The sequence below is a fragment of the Carassius auratus genome, chromosome 2 (genome assembly GCF_003368295.1).
Source record: "Carassius auratus strain Wakin chromosome 2, ASM336829v1, whole genome shotgun sequence".
Lineage (NCBI taxonomy): Eukaryota > Metazoa > Chordata > Actinopteri > Cypriniformes > Cyprinidae > Carassius > Carassius auratus.
The window spans coordinates 19,199,971-19,219,085 of NC_039244.1; the positions used below are offsets into that span (position 1 = coordinate 19,199,971).

The following is a 19,115-nucleotide window of genomic DNA, read 5'->3' on the forward strand; positions in this document are numbered from 1 at the left end:
CCTGTCTCCATCAACTCAGCATTGCCATATTTGGACGGGGGCCTGGTTATCATGGCGACCTGTGGGCGTTGAACAGAGATGGGGGCGGGGTCTGCCATGTAGCTGGTGATGTCAGGAGGGGCCGTCAGACTGTCTGCAGTACACAAACAAACAGGTTAACTAATCAGGGCTACGTTTCCCAGAAAGCTACATAAGCCTAAGTTGTTCGTAAAAAACGATCGTACGACCGATCTTAATATTATGGTCTGTTTCCTGAAAGCTTCGTAACTGAAGTAGCACTTGAAAATCATGGTAGATCTACGAGTGCTCTGGAGCAATCGTAAAGCCCTAAGCGCATCGTAAGAAGACAGATTTATGTGGTCACCTGCAGGACAATCATTACACCTTTAACTTTATTCAAGTGCTTATAAATGCAGCCATCTCGGGCCTGTAAAATAAAGTCTCTACAAATATACTTATAACTATTATTATATTATATTATATTATATTATAGCTTTATGGAACGCAGCATTAGGTTAACATTTCAAAAAATGAGTGTGTAGTCTACTACAATTACGAACCATGATGACATTTCAGCACTTGACCAACGGATAGCAACTTATACAGTATCACTTAAAGCACGGCTACGTGCAACTGTGTTAAGTGCATTTTTGGGAAATGCACGTGAAACAATAACGAACGTTCATAAAATTACTAGTAGAAACGCTCTTAAGCAGTAAGATTAATCGTTATTGGGAAACCCGGCCCAGTATAATTAACTATTGTCTGAAAAATTCTGGCTTCATTTGCTTAAACCTTAAGTAATTTCTAACCTGCATGACTTTTTTTTCTGTGGATTACAAATGAAGATATTCTGAAGAACGCTGGGCACCAAATAACAATGGAGCTATGAACTCCCTTTTTTATGTCAGACAAGTCTATAGTCCAAAGAATCATGAAATACTGACCCTCAGAATCCAGAGATGACCAAGGGCGATCTGATTGGTAGTCCCTGGAGTGCCTGCCAACTATTCCATTCTCAGCAGAAACGCCCATTTCTCTTAAGCCCCACCTTTTCAGAGAGAGATGAGACATCGGACCAGCTCGGGGAGAAATTGAAAGGGAAAAATTAGACAGCTATCCTAAAGCAGTCATATTACCATTAAATATTCAAGCTAATAACTTTTTACCACATAAGAAGCTAATTGGCTGGTTTGAGTTAAGCATAAGGAGCTCATTTGCTGGAATAATTTGAACATTAGAAGCTAATATTGGTTAGGCAAATAGAACTTACTGGCTAAATTTAGTTGAGCATGAGAAGCCAATTGGCTGAAGTGAGATGATCTTGATAAGGGAAGGAAGTTTAAAGAGACCCCTATCAGGTGCCAAATGTGTCTTATTTCATAAGGAGTGACCTAAAGACTCATTTATAATATGACTGATTAATATCTATGTTTATTTGGCTGCAATGTGAACATTTGTGTTCTTACTGCCGTATGAGTGCATGTTGGTCTCTGCGAGTCGGGCTGCGTTGGCAGAGCTGTTGCTGTGGGATGATGATGACGAAGATGTGGAAGGTGAGCCATGGAGAGCTCTGCTGATCCAGGAGTCCACGCTGACACCCCCTGCCCTCCCCAGAGACCCCTCAGCGTCAGAGCCGGAGGACGAGTCTACAGAGACACAAAGAAAACAGTCACATACACACACACACACACACTCACAAACACACTTACTCACTGCCTTTTGCACACACACACACACACCTGGAGGTGTATACGTGTCCATGGAGGTTTGACCGATGAGCGACTGCCGCTTGGATGGCAAGAGCACAGCCATCTTTCTTTCACTGTGTCGCTCCAGCGCAGCCTGAACAGCTTCGGAGTGAACATCTGAGAGAAAGAAAACAGAGTTTTTACAGCTTTTCTGAGATTTATTTAGGAAGATTATTTATTCAGTGGTTTATCCATAGAGGAAATACTGACACTGGCAAAAGATTACATCTAAGCCCAATAACATGTTCTGAAGATACAGAACAACCTTCTGAAAAGTTCTTATTATAACAGATGGAAAAAAGTCTTGCATGACATTCTTTTATATTGATACTTTTGAATTTTAATTAGTAAATAAATAGATTCAAAATAAATATAATTTAGTTAATGAAAATGTTGCAATTAAAACTCCATATGCAGATGTTAACTGGATAAATACAGTTTTGAGATTAATGTTTTAAAAGATGTTTGGCAAAAAAGGGCAAGAACAGACAATGTTGACATCTTGTTTATTAAACTGTTGTATAAAATCTATATCGTATTTCAAGTTCTGATGATATTCTTGCTCATGTGTTACTGCTTAAAGGGGGGCTACAATGGTGTTTCATGTATTCTGAGTTGTTCCCAGTGTTAAAGAGATTGATTCTCATGCTTAACATGGGCAAAGTTTTAAAAAAATAATTTGGAAGAATGACAGGGTTGGCACAAGTTTTGGCTTTTTTTCTTCGTTCTTGGATCTAATGATGTAGACGATGATGGAACTCCTTATATGAGCATTTCTCCCGGAAAAGCGAGCCTGCGCACACGTTGACCAGAGGAGAGTGAGACCGCGCACATCAACGCGCTTCATCGGGAAATCGTCGGCAACGCTGCATAGGATTTGTTCAAGAATGTCTCCAAATAAGTGTGTTTTTGAATTTGATGGAAGGTTTACAGTGTTCAGCTTCCCAAAGAACCCAGCGTTACATGAACAGTGGATGCAGTTCGTTTTTCCGGGGCAGAAATGGAGTGTATCAAGTCCGTTAATGTGTTCCGGTCATTTAAGTGACGAATGTTTTATAAACAAAGCCCAAGTTGACGCTGGATTTGCACATCGTTGGCTATTAAAACATGGAGCCGTCCCTATGATAAAAGACCACATTCATGTAAGTACAACTGCATCAGATTTCTGTATTTTGTTGGAAATCAGCAAATAAGTGTATATATGTTTGCTGGAATTATGGCATAAACAGCAAAAAGCCTGTATTATGTCTCCTGGAAGTCAGATTGTGTGTGTGTCTGTGTAAATCCATGTCATTTATCTCACCTGAGCGGTAACGTTCATCCCTCGTGCCAGTGGACCGTCGGCGTTGGTAACGGGAGGATGAGGAAGAGGATGAAGATGGTGTGACAGGGATGCGGCGCTCTGCCCCTACAGCAAACATAGAGGAACAAACGCAATCTTAACACAATACAAACTGTATGCTGCTTGGTAAAGGATGGTATGTGTGTTACCTGGTGTGTGAGGTAGGTAAGCTTGTAAAAGTTTGGATCTTTTTTTCTCGTAGCCCTTCTGGGTGATATCACCTGAAAACATTTTTTAAAGTTAGATTAATCAAACGAAATCATCATTTCCACTTTTAATGCCTGCATCCCCAAAAAATATCACAAATAATATCCATGGCAACATAGATGTGGCCGCCGCCTCAGAGACCCGCAGGAAATGAAGACATGGAGGCCCGTTTCTCACAAGATTACCCCTCCATTATGCAAAAAAAGAACTTTAAATACATTTCTGCATTCAAGATGAAAGGAAGATTTGATTGTACGCACATGCACAGACCTGGAGGGGAAAAACAGAAAATGGGTCACTAGGTCAATCTGCACTGAGCTTTACATAATATATGTGCATTCAAAGACATGAACAACATATGCTTATACTGAAACCTGAGCAAATGTAAACATTCATAATCAAATCAAATCCAAGATAAGAGCTTACGAATATATACACACACCAAACATTCATGTTTGAGCTCAGGGGCCACTTTATTACATCTGGCTGCCTGTCAAAAACTGCCAAATGTAACTGTGAACCCCATTTGAAAAGCATGCAAATATCATTGCGATGGTTTAGTTGCTCTCAGACTATTGGAACATTAGAATCGGCATTTTTATGTCATGTGATCTGAACAAATGAGTGTGGGAGGATAACTGATGCAAAGTTTCTCAGAAACAGTTGACCCTGTGGCACTTAGGCTAAATACTTGGGTTCACAAAGAATGCTGTGTAAATTCAGTCAGATCTGTGAGAGGAAACACCTTGTTAAACAGAGCTCAAAGAAGCCAGCAGTACAGTTCTCTTTAAAACACTGTGCAAAACAGGGGTTTTTCAAATGCACTATAGGTCAAAGTTCAGAGCAATAAAGGTGAATGCTGAAGAACTTTTAAATGACACAATCACTAAAATTAGCCAAAAAAAAAAATATGTCTAAACATTTTAACATGTTTAAATAGAAAACTGTCATTTAAATTGTAATATTTCTAGAATTCTAGAATTGTTTTGTGAAACTTTTGATTTCAGACTCTGATATTTTGGTAAATCTGAGCTCAGTGTGTGACACTGACATCTCTTCTAAAACTCTTCATTCACACATCTATATCACTACTTCTCTCCCATCAACACCGCTAGAAGAGGCAGAGCACAAACATCACACTTGACATGGATTTTCATTTTGCCCAAAGGAACGCTTCCAGCATCTTGCTTTATCCAGGTTATATTCAACATCTAGGTTGTTTGGGGAGCTAGAGTGGGTTCTACCCTGCAGAAGGACCTCAGACAAGCTTATAAAATCTGGTATAGACACACGCTCAGCTTGCTGGCCTGCAGCAATGATAAAGACAAGAGGGCATGATAACATCAGTACAATAATCATTTATGATTCTCTGAAACACACGCCACATTGTTCAGACCTTCACTGAAGGTGTGAGAATCATCTGATCTGAAACTGATTACTGATAGTTGATTATTAATACCATACAGATTGCTTCCTTTTACACTTGTATCACTCTAGTAATGATAACAGAAGAGCTACAGATAATAAAAGCACACATGGACATTTTGGTCTGGGTTGTAACACAATTATTAACTTAAGTGTGACTGGAAAAGATTTAGTCACTCTAAAAAGCATGAGCCTCAAGTAGACTTTCTGCAATCAAATCAGTGATAAAAACTATTACATTATTATTTCTCAATAAAAATCTGAATGAGCCCCAAGTTAACACCATTAATTCACGTAAAATCATGATATTTCTGAAGGATGACCACTCTGAACTTCAGTATCTTGCTGATATTCTGCAGGTTTCCTGTTTAGAGATGTAAGACTAGCAGGTGAGAGCGTAAACTAACCGATCTAATGCCAACAGCCCAACACCATCATAAACAGCATAATAAACTAACCAATCTAATACCAACACCATCATAAACAGCATAATAAACTAACCAATCTAATGCCAACACCATTATAAACAGCATAATAAAATGTTATGTAGGTCACATCTGATTCAAACACACACTCTGCTCTAAGATAGCCTGGAGCTCTAGATGAATGCAAAAGCATGGAAATAAGGAGAGAACTGAAATCTTTAGAGACAGAGTATAACATTCCCTCTATAAAACAACAATATGTATGATTACATCAGCTCTTATAAAACTATCATTAATAATTCTAATAATAAAAGAGAAATGACTGGTGTCTTTGAGGCAGTAAGATGTATGTGTATATATGCAAGTGTGTGTGTGTGTGTGAGGGAGAGAGAGAGAGAAAGAGAGAGAGAGAGAGAGAGAGAGAATGAATAAAAATAGCATCATGACGGGCTTTTGGACAGCTGCAGTTGTGGAAAGAGTAACTTCACATGACAACCCACCAATAAAAATTCACACACATTAAGTATTGGGGGGGGGGGTATGATGCTGCTAAAAGATTAATTAAATGTTTTTATGCAATTTAAGGTTAGAAGAAAAAAAACATTATTTTCCACATACTGTACATTATTGTTTCTCCTCTATGTGCTGCCTTTCTGAAACGTGTCGATTTTTACAAAGCTCATTGTTCTGAAAAGTAAGGTGTGCTATGATTGGCCAGCTATCCAGTGGCTCAAGTGTGTGACCGAAATGTTACGCCACTTAACATACTGTGATGCCGTGTTATAAAACCAACGTAACCACTATTTCCTAGTTGTGTCCTCTTTTGGAAGGCACAGCATCTCCACGACATGGCAGATGACGGCAGCAATACTACAGCGAGAATCAAAGATACACCTTCTTTCTCTGCGTGAACGTTTGGCCGGTGTTATGCAAATCTTCCCACACAGTGACGTAGACATATGGGGGCGTGTTTAAAACGAGGCATTTTAGGAGGGAGTGGTCGAGTCTTAACTTTTAGAAAGAATATCTCTTTGGGTTTGAGAATTTAGTCTTTGCAACTTTAAGGATCTGATCTATTCACTAACAGCTAGTAACACCCCAAAGAGAAAGGAAAACTGGCCCCTTTAAAAGGTTATGCAGTTCTAGTTGTTCACTTAATAAACATTATGAAGCAAAATATTACAAATGCACACTCAGAGAACCCATTGACATATACAGTATTGTTGTATAGTATTGTTGCTGCCCACTTTCTGAAGGGGAAGTCGTGGCCTAATGGTTAGAGAGTCAGACTCCCAAGCGAAAGGTTGTGAGTTCTAGTCTCGGGCCGGCAGGAATTGTGGGTGGGGGGAGTGCATGTACAGTTCTCTCTCCACCTTCAATACCATGACTTAGGTGCCCTTGAGCAAGGCATCGAACCCCCAAATGGCTCCCCACTGCTCCGTGTGTGTGTTCACAGTGTGTGTGTGTTCACTGCTCTGTGTGTGTGCACTTCGGATGGGTGCAGAGCACAAATTCTGAGTATGGGTCACCATACTTCACTTTTTACAACACAACATATTTATTGTTGGAAAGTGCCCATTGGTCTTCTGGAAAGAACAGTTAAAGAAATCCTGACATTTATACCTTTTTTCCTTTTCAGATTTGTGAATGTAGACTTGAATGTGTGAGTCAAATAAGTAAATACATTTGTCAACTAACAAAAAAAAGTAATACATTTTTCATTAATAAATAATAATAATAATAAAAACCTGTTTACCTGCATATCGTGTGACCATTAACCAACAAATCAGGGAACCATGAACATGCAAATGGGCTGTTCAATTTCTGAAATATTAACTTGGGGTACTTCATGTAAATATTTTAGTTAAAAGGGATTCAGTCAAAATGTTTGAAAAACCCTGGTCTGGACAATATAATAGGCAACATCATAAACATAAAAAACTGCCTAAACAAGAAACAACTCTTTTGAAGAGAAATGAAAAGCAGTTTTGCATCCAAACAGACCTGCTTCACACTGAAGAGTCCACCTGCTAGACCAGCCCTAGAAACTACAGAACAACCAACCCTGTTTACTGACACCTTGACATGCACATAGTCTCTGCACACTATATCAAACATTCAGATTCATAGCAATAACCTTTCTTACCAAAATGAGAGAGTAGAGAGTGCAATTATTGAACAAACATATTCAAAAAATAGTGCTTCTCCTCAGAAGAATGTTAAATTGTAAACACAAGCATAAGCAACAGTGCCAAATAAAGACAAGTCAAACGAACAAATCTTGTTTTAGGCTTCAAAATACGACTGAACGAGTATGTTTGTAATACAACTAGAGAGTTGGTTATGAAAGCAGAAACAAGGGTGATGGGTTTACTAATAGATGACTCCTGGAGATGGTGAATCAGCATCCATAGAAACCCCATTCAGTCTCTCTCTGAGCCACTAATGAGGCTATGAAAATCTGACCTGTCTGCTCAAGAAGATGATCTGACAGAAGTTTAAACTGTCATGTTTACTAGTAAAACATGGACAGCACATCTTAGCAGATGAAAAGTAAAGCTGTACTAAACCCCAAACCTCATTCTAAAATTACACATATAAATGGCACCAAGAGTCATTTCAAAAAAGGTTTTCCTTTCATCCATTGCTTGGTCAAACAGGTAGTCCTCCGTCAAACTTGTGCCACTGGTTGAGCTAAGCTGATATGTCAGGCCACTCAAACAAACAGTATGTTTTGATAGCATCACAGTGTTTAGTGTTTACACTCTTTAGCAAGTCAACCCAGTAATGGCTTACTTTAAAGTCGTTTCAACAAATTCATCCAAGAAAGAATTAACAAAAAAAAAAAAACTTCACCTTTAAAGGGATAATTCACCCCAAAATTTAATTCTGTCATCATTTTCTCACCCCCCCTCATATCATTCCAAACCTGTATGACTTTCTTCTGTGGAACACAAAAGAATGATTCAATAAGTGACTGGGAGACGGGAACTATCAAGCTCCAGAAATGACAAAACAACACCATACATTTTGTATATTTTTCAAGTCTTCTGATGCCATCCAATAGCTTTGAACTAGCCTACATGCCAATAAAGAATCTTTATTTTTAAGAATGTATGATGTATATTTTCTTTTCATTACTAATACAATGAGTCTTTCTGTAACACCTGATGTCCTGCAGAATCCTATATGTAAACAGTAATAGCTCTGCCTGTGCTGACACCTGTACACACAGGTGACAATGTCATTCTAACACACACACACACACACACACCCATATTTACACACAGATCTACTGTTTGCAACCATTACAATAAACTACTCACCAGGTGAATATTATTAGAACGTACAGAACTACAATTATTGTGTTGTATCTATAAAAACAAATAGATACAGCAACATATTACTTAAACAGTCTGTTTACAAAGAAGTCATATTATCGGTTTAATCAAATTGTGACATTCACTTGTCAGTTATCAAAATCAGATCACATACACACGGTTATATTCTGCATGAGTGCATTAGTGTAAGTGTATGTAACTATGTTCAAATGAAGACCCTAATCCTCCAGAATGACTCTTCTGCCCCCATAAGCCTTTATCCACAGAGCCAATCCCAATACAGCATGAGAGACTGTGAACCAATGAAACAATTGCCTGTGGCATGAAAGCCAATCAGATGACAGTATGTGTGGAAACTAGGGCAGAAGCCAAAGCAACAGAACAGTGACAACAGATGCCCCAATCCATACACACAAATAGGATATATACAACAAGCTTATGAATGCATGTCACACGCGCTAATTTGTTAAAAATATAACGTATATTTACATGGAAATATTGTAGTCTTAAGTATAGAGTAAAAAGCTTCAAAACAAGGAATTCTGTGAAATATTTCCCCCTTAAGTATCCTACCTTGTTTCACTGGACCAGGTCAGGAGTCAATGGGAACATTCTGAACTCCTGAACTGTTTGTGTTGGAACAAACAAAATGATGGATTATTTTAATATCTGATTGAAGTATACAAAATAACAGAGCACTGTCTCATTCACACAGGGATGGTGGCAGATGTGGCCTAATAAGGGGAATCATCCTTCTCTGGGTTTCTCTGTTAGAAGAAATGATGCAATCTACATGAAACACAAACCACAAAACCCAGACACCTTTCTGCTGTAACTGGCCATGTGGCACACTGTCTTCATGAACCACTCATTACAGCAACTGTGTGACATGCTACTTTCATCTGAAACTATTTTAAACTATTTTCCCACTCTTGTATAATTATTATACAAGCAGGTTTTTTCTTTTGTGTAGAGAGGAGAAACAACATGGATTATTTGTGCTTGCGAAAAATGTATTTCTCACATTGCAGGCATAACATATACAAACATCTCTCCTTGACGACGTTCAACAAGTGGGGCCGACTACTGACTTATATGGCAGGGAATTTCCGACTGGGGTCCACATTACACAAGGGGCTGCTTGGGGGTCAGTGAAAAAAAAAACTGAGTGGAAATATTTGCATTTTCACATTACTTTGTTATCAATGTCCATAATTCTCATCTCTCCATCCCTTCAATGTACATGTGCTCAAAATTTTTTTTGACACATTTAGTTTGCTCTCTGTAAAGCTACTTTGAAAATATATTTATTATGCAAAATTGTATACAAATAATTGTATTATTATTATTAAAGATGTTTCTTGTATAGCATCTTATACATACACAGACTAGTTAACTTAATACAATAAAAAAATAAATCATAATTTTGGCTTTAAAATATCTGTTAATGCAGTAATTTCATGTAACAACATCCTGCCCAGGGACTACAGATGCAAATTAGCTATCTTGCTAAATCTGGCACAAAAATCTGACCATTTGTGTTATGGTACCTGTTAAATAAATGAAAAGTTTAATAAACTAAACTTTTTTTTTTTACACACAGATCTGTTTAGATGTGAAGATATAAAGATGCATTAAACAATCAATTTAAAAGCCTTATATTTTACAAAGGGGGTCCCCCACAAGGAGATCCTTATATTTGGGGGTCCTTGGAATAAAATCTTGAAAACCAAGGTCAGGGCATAAAACAATTTCACTGGCCCCCATGAAAATGCTGTTTTTATGACCATCACAAATATTCTGAATGTTTGCTTGCATATACTTGCATTCTTACATACATTTACTTGTACATTTAATATTCAACCCAAAACGTGTGACCAGAAAACTATCACAGGGGTATGTCATAGCACATGGGTTTCTCAAGTAATATCATGGAGTGAGAGAAAGAGAAGCACCGAGTGTTAAAAACTTTATGAGCAAGTCGTATTACTTAAAAATACACAACAAAGGAAAGGCAGAGGAATATCCCAATGCTTTACAAATGCAGCTTCACTTCTAACTGATTTACGTGCCCTATATATTCACAAAGGCGGTGGCCGTGTTATGAACAGTTCACTGGAATGGAGAATGGAAACGGAATATGAGAGAGAGAGAGAGAGAGAGAGAGAGAGAGAGACTTTAAATTCCAAAAGATACATCTCTCTTTATACATCCCAACAGCAACGTATCAAAAGTGTCTTAAAATACACATTTCTTTCCTCATCCAAGGTCACCGGAACCGCTCTGTCCAGTTTTGCAAACGTAAACAAGCGTTCACTTAAATCTGATACATGTACTATGTGTCTCTCCTTCTCTCGTTCACTTTCTCCCTCTCTGACCAGACAAACGGGCAACTAACGTACTCACCCTCCGATAGCTCCAGCTCGAGCTCCGCCAGCCGCGCGCGCACCTCCAACGGCAGCGGTAACGAATCACGGTCTGCCATTGGGACTCCAGCACATCCAAGCCTTGGTGCCTCTCTGTGTTTCCCGAGCACACGGTGTCAAACGTGTATTTCACGGTGCAAAAACAGACCGCATGAGTGTGAGCGCGGATGGACAGCGAGCAGACGCGTTACTGGAGACCCGTCATCACCGGTCGGGTTTTCTCGGTTTTCGATTTCGCTCGGCTTCCTTCTGATCCTAGAGTGGTGCACAGGAGCGAAGCTGCCCGTGTCTCCACTGCGGTGCCACCGTGCCCGCTGCTACCGTCTTGCTCACGTGACCTATGGTTTAAACGCACTAGAGAGCTACAGCGCGCGCGCGCCCCGGCTGTAACGGAAAGCGGCAGCTGTGTGAAAATAAAAGGACCTACAGTACAGTGAATCAAACACGTCCCGGGTGAATGCGGGACACACAACGGCTATTTGCGTGAATCTTTGAAGGGTAATATAATATAAAATTTCTCACCCGTTTTATGAGGTATTATAGGGTAATGAAAGCAAGTGAATACCATTGCAATTAGTTCACGTTTCATTTTTCACTCATTACAATACTAAAATATATTTTTATTATCTAAGCAGGAAAGCGGGCTGCTCAATCTATGTAGGCCTAATGTTAGCTACACGTTTTATTATGTTAAGATTTTTGATTCATGATTATTATATATTTGTTATGTAAATGTAATATATAATACAATTATATATTATTATTCATGTATTTTTATATAATATTATTAATTAGTTCTCTTTTACCAGTTTACAAAGAATTTTACTACACAATTGAAGAACTATCCAAATGTTTAGAGGGGTTATGATGCCTCCCTCTGGTGAACGGTGGTATGAGAGAAAATCAGTCAAATCTAGTAAGAGCAAATAATTGATAGTCAAAATGTGCATCTTTAACTCAACTTTTAACTCAACGATTGTTTCATTTAAGCATGGATATTGACATTTATTATCATGTCATGATACATTTTAATTTACAGAACCTATCTTGTGTCTTGTCACTTTTGTGTTGTCACTTTACAAATATATTTATTTATTTACTTTATTAATCCGTGTTGTTGTGTCTCCCACATTACTGGTCAAACTCCTTTTGTGTGTTTTGTGTTTTATGTTGTGTGAAGGCACAGTTGGTGAATAAAGGTCATACATTCTGAATCATTTGTTTTTCATTTATTTCTGCAAAACACCTCTGCACCTCTCATCTTTCTCAAGACCAGTTTTTCCACTTTACCAGTTGTGTAACACTGTCAGGGTTGATGCCATAGCCTGAATTTTACTAGGATGAAACCAAGGCTGTGAACAGTGCAATCCATTGAACCCACCGTACTTCTATAGCCTCTTTTTTATTTCAGTCAAAAATGAACAGGGCATGCTTAGAGCAAAGCATAAAGTAACAGCAATAGCATCTTTAACCTTTAAGTAAAGACAAATCTTAGCAAGCATTGGATCAATTCAGTTTTATTACCTGTGGTAAGCAAGTTATATACAAGTTTCATATGGCCCACCTAGCCTTGAGAGAAACACACAACACAAACCTAACAGCTGAGCACCAGACGGTAATTACAACCTCAGATAAACCATAAAACACTGCAAGCATATGCCTGTGGGACAGAAACACCACATCAGTTGAGGAACTTTACATCTGGCAACAGCACTGTATTTATATCAGTAAATATGAAGATCTGTGGCAAGTTAAAAGTAAACATTTTGAGGGCCTGTTTGATGAAAAATAGATGACTCTTCACTTATAGCCTACAGCATCTTGGTACAGTTTTAGCAAAAGGAAATTTAAAAATAAAGACGTAAAACACACAACATAACATGAGGATTAAAACAGTAATATTGTAATTTATGTACAGATTAAATGCTTAGATCAAAACGACGCATAAACCTGAACACAGTAAAACTGTCGAGGTATGTAAATCTGGTCGCTGTGATTGGTCAAAACACTCTAGGCTGACGCAAGGAGTTTAATGTGTGAACTGGCACAAGATGCTAGAATCTAATTCAGACTACTCTCCCACCTATATATATATATATATATATATATATATATATATATATATATATATATATATATATATATATATATATACACATTTCTTATATAATAAGGTGACCTTGATATTTTTGAAACGTTATCTATCATATTCCACAATTGAACGTGTTTAACTATAATGAAATTCAACCGGTTTCGTAGTAATAATTAAAAATGCTAATATTAAAATAATCACTCTGTCACCACTTTAAAGGCAAAATATAAATCTTAGGCTACACCGATTTAGCTTTAGATGCCACTGATGACAATTCTTTACATTACAGACAGAATGTTTATAAATGTAGGCTATTTGGAATGTAAAAGGTTGGCTATCGTCATCATAAAAACCTTTCAGTCTTTCTTCTTTGCTTCATAGTGATGGCTTTTATTTCATATTAGGCATAATATAAAATGACCACCGTTTCAACTAGTGGGTAACTATGGTTACCCTGGTAAATCTTGGAAAGGGCAATAAGCGCAAAGTGCGCGTGGCTCCGGGGTGGGTGGCTCGCGGGTCCTTTACAGAACGCTTACTCAAACGACTTTCCCGTCAATAACAGCTTCGTCGCTCATCTTTACTCGCTCATTCAACACTCACACACTGGACCGGAGCAGGTTAGCTGTGTGGTTATGCGTGTCTCGTGCCTTCTCTGCTCGGTGTACCAGCACCGCGCCCGAATGGAAATGTGTCTTCCGGGGAAAAGCTCCTTTCAGCCAACAAGACACCGAGCACAACATGCCCCACAGCCTGGACATCTAATCTGCAGATGTGTGCCTTTCTAAGAACGCATGATGTTTGAGACGGAGATATATGGCCAGACCTAGTATCCCGGAGGGAAATCTGATAGAGGCCGTAAGAGCTCAAACCCCATCATTTTGCTATTTCATTCTGATTTAAGTGCCGTCGTTCATGGACGTGCAAGCAGAGGCGGGTCCGCTGAACGTGCAGACGGTGGATGAACCACCGGGAGGCACCACCGTTACCGTCGCCGCCGCAGAGATTCAGGTCCAAACGGTGATAGGCAGCGATGGCGAGCTCGGTGAGGATGACCTGCAGTCGGGCTCTGGTGCTGAAACACCGGCAGCGAGTGATCCGATCACAGAGATCGAGAACGAGGATGGTGCGCGGGCAAGGACGGACACACCGGCCGAGGACATCGTCGGACAGAGCGTGGGGAAACCGGAAACAGTGGGCTCCAGTTGCAGCAACGAGAGCTGCATCCCGACTCCAGGGTGTCGGATTTGCTTTCAAGGAGCCGAGCAGGTGAAGTCAGGCCGTTCATCGTTCCGTCAGCGTTATTTATTGTCGGTCTGTGTATATTTGCGTCACAACGACGTCTTTGGTTGTAGCCAGGATTGTGCGCCGTTCAGAAATGAGCTGGGAACGTCTTTTAAACTCCTATTCAATACCTGAACTTGAACTGAATTTTAATTGAGTTAGTAAACAGCAAACTAATCTTAATGTCACTAATTTTTTTTTATTTTATCAGATGCTTTTATCCGAGCATCCGATCACAATCATAGAAAGCGTAAACATAAATAGTATAAAATAAACAGATATCACAATAAAGTGTACACAACTGTAATAATACATTTTGCATAAATTATTATATATTAAATCATTCTAAATATATAGTGTTATATGTAAAAAAAACGATCTGTGTTGAATTTATTTGAATTACAAGTTAAGTTCATTCTCTTCCTATAATTCAAATTCAAAATTCAGTTTCAACTTCCTGTTGGTCAATCAATTAATCAATCACTGAGAATCCACCTAGGTTCATGTACTGAAAGCATTTTTAGATGAAATCTGGTGTGAGGCCAGTGATCCCAACACAAGTGGCTAATGCAATTTTTAATTGAAACTCATGAATTACATTAGAGGCAGTTGATGAATTCTGAATTTGGTTGTCCCAACCTGATGGTCTTATGCAGGTAATGGTGGTCAAAGCAGTTCACAATTAAATCCAATGGTGACAAGTGTTACGATAGTCTGATAAATATAACCCTTGTAAACAAACATTTATTTTAGGCCTACATAATTAATGCATTTATTAGAATATTGAAAACCTTGATGATTCTTATTGCAGAGAGTGTGGTGTGTGTGTGTGTGTGTGTGTGAGATGGTTAGATCCATTAGAATACCTGCTGTGCCATTCGTGTCTAATGCTCTTCACTTCCTGCAATTAATGTGCTTCCTCGAGGCGCCTTGTGTTTGTGTGTGTGTGTGTGATTGTCTTGCATACTCTTTCTGACTCATTATAGTTCTAAATGAGGATGTTTCTGAAATTATTCACGAATGCACAGATGAATCATTTCCCGACCACTCACAGAGATGAATCTCTGTCATTATGTGCATAGTGTTTCATTCACTCTAAATGTTCTCCTCATTTAGACAAAACCTCTAATCTGTGCCATTGTTCACGGTTCCACAACCGTAATGCTCAACTCATCTACAAAGGCACACAATAAGCAATGATACAGCAGTGAATCATCAGCTCAACTGAATCTGTCCTTTATTGGACGTGTTTGATTGGCTGATTGACCCGTCTGCAGGGGGAGCTGCTGAGCCCGTGCCGCTGTGCAGGATCTGTCCGACATGCTCATCAGCAGTGTCTGCTCAAGTGGATCAGTGAGAAGGGCTCCTGGAGCTGTGAACTCTGCAACTATAGATTCAACATCCTGCCTATACACATCAAACCACCACAACAGGTGAACACACACACACATTCTGGCATTTATGATATATCGTTCAGGGCTCCGGACTAAGAAAATGATTCCAAAATGAAGCATTTAAGAAATTAAAAACAGCATTTTTATGACTTTTTATTTGCGGTAAAATTAAGGCTGGAATACATTACATAACTTTTGCCCAGATTTTTTCCCCGATTTACAGTCTGGACAAATCAGTGCTAGTGGTCAGAAGGCAGAGCAAGTCTGCATATTTGAGAAATTCATGTAATGGGTGATCGTTACAGATATTTTTAATCAGACTGTGATTTCATGCGGTCAGAGTTTGAGACGCACATTTAGAACACATATTATTTTCATTTGTCATGTGTCTCTTAGCAACAAGGCACACGTTTCTGCCTGAATTTGTTGTTTTCGGGACAGCTAAAGTCTGTTATTGTTTAAACCTTAGTGCAGGATGCCCAGTTTTTTTCTGTGACCATTTACGAAGTCGTTAAGTGTATGATTCCAAATGTTTTTAAAATCCTATCAAATTTAAAGTCATGTAGTGTATCCCAGCCTTTAGTCTCAGTCTGGAGCTTGCATCAGTGACTGTGTTTGTATATTTGGCCAGTGGCAGACTGTCACCATGACTCTGGTGGAGAAGGTTCAGGCAATTGCAGTGTTTTTGGGTGGCATCTTCCTGTTGGCCAGTGTATCATGGCTGCTGTGGTCAGCACTGAGCCCAGAAGCACTATGGCAGCGCAGTGACATCCTGTTCCAGATCTGCTATGGCATGTATGCAGTCATGGACCTTGTGTGTATCGGTGAGTCACAAATATATGCACAAAAACCACATTAGTCCTATGCCGCACAATTTTCTCAAGCTAATATGCTGATTTAGCTTGTTCATGTCCCTTTAACTATGGCTGACAAATCTAAGATATCCTGTAAAGTTGGGCTGGTTTGACAATGACGATCAATCGATTTGAATCTATCTTCATTTCGATGAATCATAGCAATTCTTAAGTCCCAAGATTGATTTTTCAGTCTATGCTGTTTTCGGCTGATGCAATAAAATGGCATTAAAACATATTTGTAGCACCTCCCATCTAATAATCGCACTAAGCTATGTGCTTTCTTACTTTTTATTGGAAACAAAGTTTCATCTTTCAAATTCAATTAATTATATAATGAAATCCAAACAAAACACCTGGTTATAATTAAATGCACTGTATTATATTTTCATTATTTTTACTTAACCAGTTAGTGATATTTAAAGTATGTTTGCTTTTATGACAGACACTAGTTTAAAGGTTTATATTTTATCAATGAATTGGAGTAAAATTATATCATTATAAAAATTGCATTATGTGCAATTTAATGTTTGTATATACAGTAGTGTTGATTATTATATCCAGAAATATATAGCAATTAAATGTTATAATTAGAACTCTGTTGCTAGTTTGAACCTTTAATAATATACAAACTTACAGGGTTGAATAGCTCACAGCCTTAGTAAAAAAAAAAATTATCTTAAGAAAAATGTATGTGTTCTACCATATACTGTACATACAGTACAAAGAACTAAATCAATATCAAATCAAATTTATAATCCAGCTTGTGAATTAAGTCAATAAGCAGCACTATTAAAAGTGTTTACAAGTGCTAATAGAACGCTTGTGTTTCAGGTCTGATTGTTCATGAAGGTGGTGCTGTGTACAATGTGCTGATACGCTGGCGAGCTGTTAATCTTTTCTGGGACGTCCAGAACTACGATAAAAGCCGAGACCTGGAGAGCACGCACAGCCCGCACCGCAACCTGTGGCTGCCTCTCACACACACACATACTGTCTCCAACACAAACTCACAGACCACCCGACTGGAGTCATCGCCTCCATGCCCCCTCCGCCTCCTCTCCATGTGCCTGAATGTGACCTCTGACCTCTCCCCGCAGGAGCAAGGCTCAGGGGAGCTGGTTGTTAGGGTCACGTCAGTTTGACATCAAATGAAACTCTTTCAGGGATCAATCTATATCGTCCTCTGTGGGAGTGGCTAACCAGTGGGAGGAGCCTAAGTGTTGGGAGGAGCCTTACTTGAAAAGCACTTTAGAAGATAAGCAAACTGAATTAAATACAGTATTAAGTTGTATTGTATACTGAACAGGTGTTTCCAGCCTGAAGTTCGGAATCAGCCTTTGAGCATCTAAATAAGACTGCAAAGCTCTCCGCACACACACAGACTGATTCAAAATGATAATGCACACAAAATGTATAAATGCTGTTAGACGAATGAATGTTTGTTTTAAACCAATTGTTTTTATGTTAAGATTTTTAATAATTTCAGTACTGATAAACTACAACTTATCACTGCAGCTGTTCATTAAGCTTCACCTGCCATATTGTACAGGTACCACAGTTACAGGCTTTTTCACATTAAGCTGCATTCCCACAACTCCGACATGACGTTTTGCTCCGTAGTGGCAGCTGCATAAAACTTTCAAATTGGTTGTGAAGCAGCCACTACTATTAGCTTATTCACTATGCTAAATATAATACATAATGTTTCTCCAAAAAAAACAAATGAGCGACGATAATGACAAAGCGGAAAATTTTTTCAAAAAATCGCTAAAAAGATAAATGCAAAAAAAAAAAGACTTTTAGATTAATGCATCTAGCAGACACTTTAATCCAAAGAGATTTACAATGACGGAGCATAATTATTTTGTCAAAAATATATATATATCATAAATTGAGAGCTTGCAGCTTGCAATTCTGTTTTTTGTTTCCACAAAGGACTTTTTTGTCACAATTCTGAATTTTCAACTTTCAAATTCACAAGTTTTTATCTCCCACTTCAGACTTTTCCTCATAATTCTAAGTTCACTAAATGTCAGAATTGTGAGATTTAAAATCAGAATTGCAAGAAAAAAGGTCTGAATTTTGAGCTGCAATTACCTTTGTTTATTCTGTGGCAGAAATAGACTTCCATGAAATGGAGAGAAGACAAAAAAAAAAAAAATCAATGCTAGGGTAGATGGGCAGGCAGTTTCATGTGGTCTAGATGCAAAAGTTAAAATATTTCAACACATGCAAAGCTCAAATTGGATCTGAAAATTCTGCATACAGTCAGAACGCCACACAGATCCTGTACTACTCTCTATTAGAAATCAAAGAATTCAGAGATTAATGCCACACCAGACAAGGCTGCAAATACATTGATTTCAGAAGGAGGTAATGGAAAAACACAAGGGATTGCAGAAGTTGGACAAACATTGAAAAAACAACATTTGCTGCAATGCATTCTGTTCTAGGCAAATTGTGTCAATTTATTTGATTACCACTCGATTTTAAATGACCCCCAGAAAGATCTTACACATTGTCATCTTTCAATGCTTTACGGCATTACATCTCATATTGCTTGTATTAGAG

The 19,115-nt window shown here is 38.5% G+C and overlaps 1 protein-coding gene and 1 pseudogene across 1 annotated transcript; one reads left to right on the forward strand and one right to left on the reverse strand.

Annotated features, from left to right (window-relative positions):
• The window catches only part of LOC113040967 (tenascin-R-like), a 47,449-nt pseudogene extending 36,473 nt beyond the window's left edge, over positions 1 to 10,976 (reverse strand).
• Positions 10,977 to 13,097: 2,121 nt separating this feature from the next.
• Positions 13,098 to 18,398, forward strand: LOC113119451 (E3 ubiquitin-protein ligase MARCH11-like). Its single transcript, XM_026288973.1, has 4 exons — positions 13,098 to 14,278; positions 15,571 to 15,726; positions 16,319 to 16,511; positions 17,376 to 18,398. Exons 1-4 carry the CDS (start codon positions 13,925 to 13,927, stop codon positions 17,684 to 17,686), a joined length of 1,014 nt encoding a protein of 337 aa, XP_026144758.1. The 5' UTR covers positions 13,098 to 13,924; the 3' UTR covers positions 17,687 to 18,398.
• Positions 18,399 to 19,115: the final 717 nt, after the last annotated feature.

What these genes read in the sequence shown, in the direction of transcription:
- LOC113119451 (XM_026288973.1), top strand. Translation starts at nt 13,925, where the DNA reads ATGGACGTGCAAGCAGAGGCGGGTCCGCTGAACGTGCAGACGGTGGAT. An exon ending in ACATCAAACCACCACAACAG is followed by an intron (nt 15,727 to 16,318) that starts GTGAACACACAC and finishes ATATTTGGCCAG; the next exon opens with TGGCAGACTGTCACCATGAC. An exon ending in CATGGACCTTGTGTGTATCG is followed by an intron (nt 16,512 to 17,375) that starts GTGAGTCACAAA and finishes CTTGTGTTTCAG; the next exon opens with GTCTGATTGTTCATGAAGGT.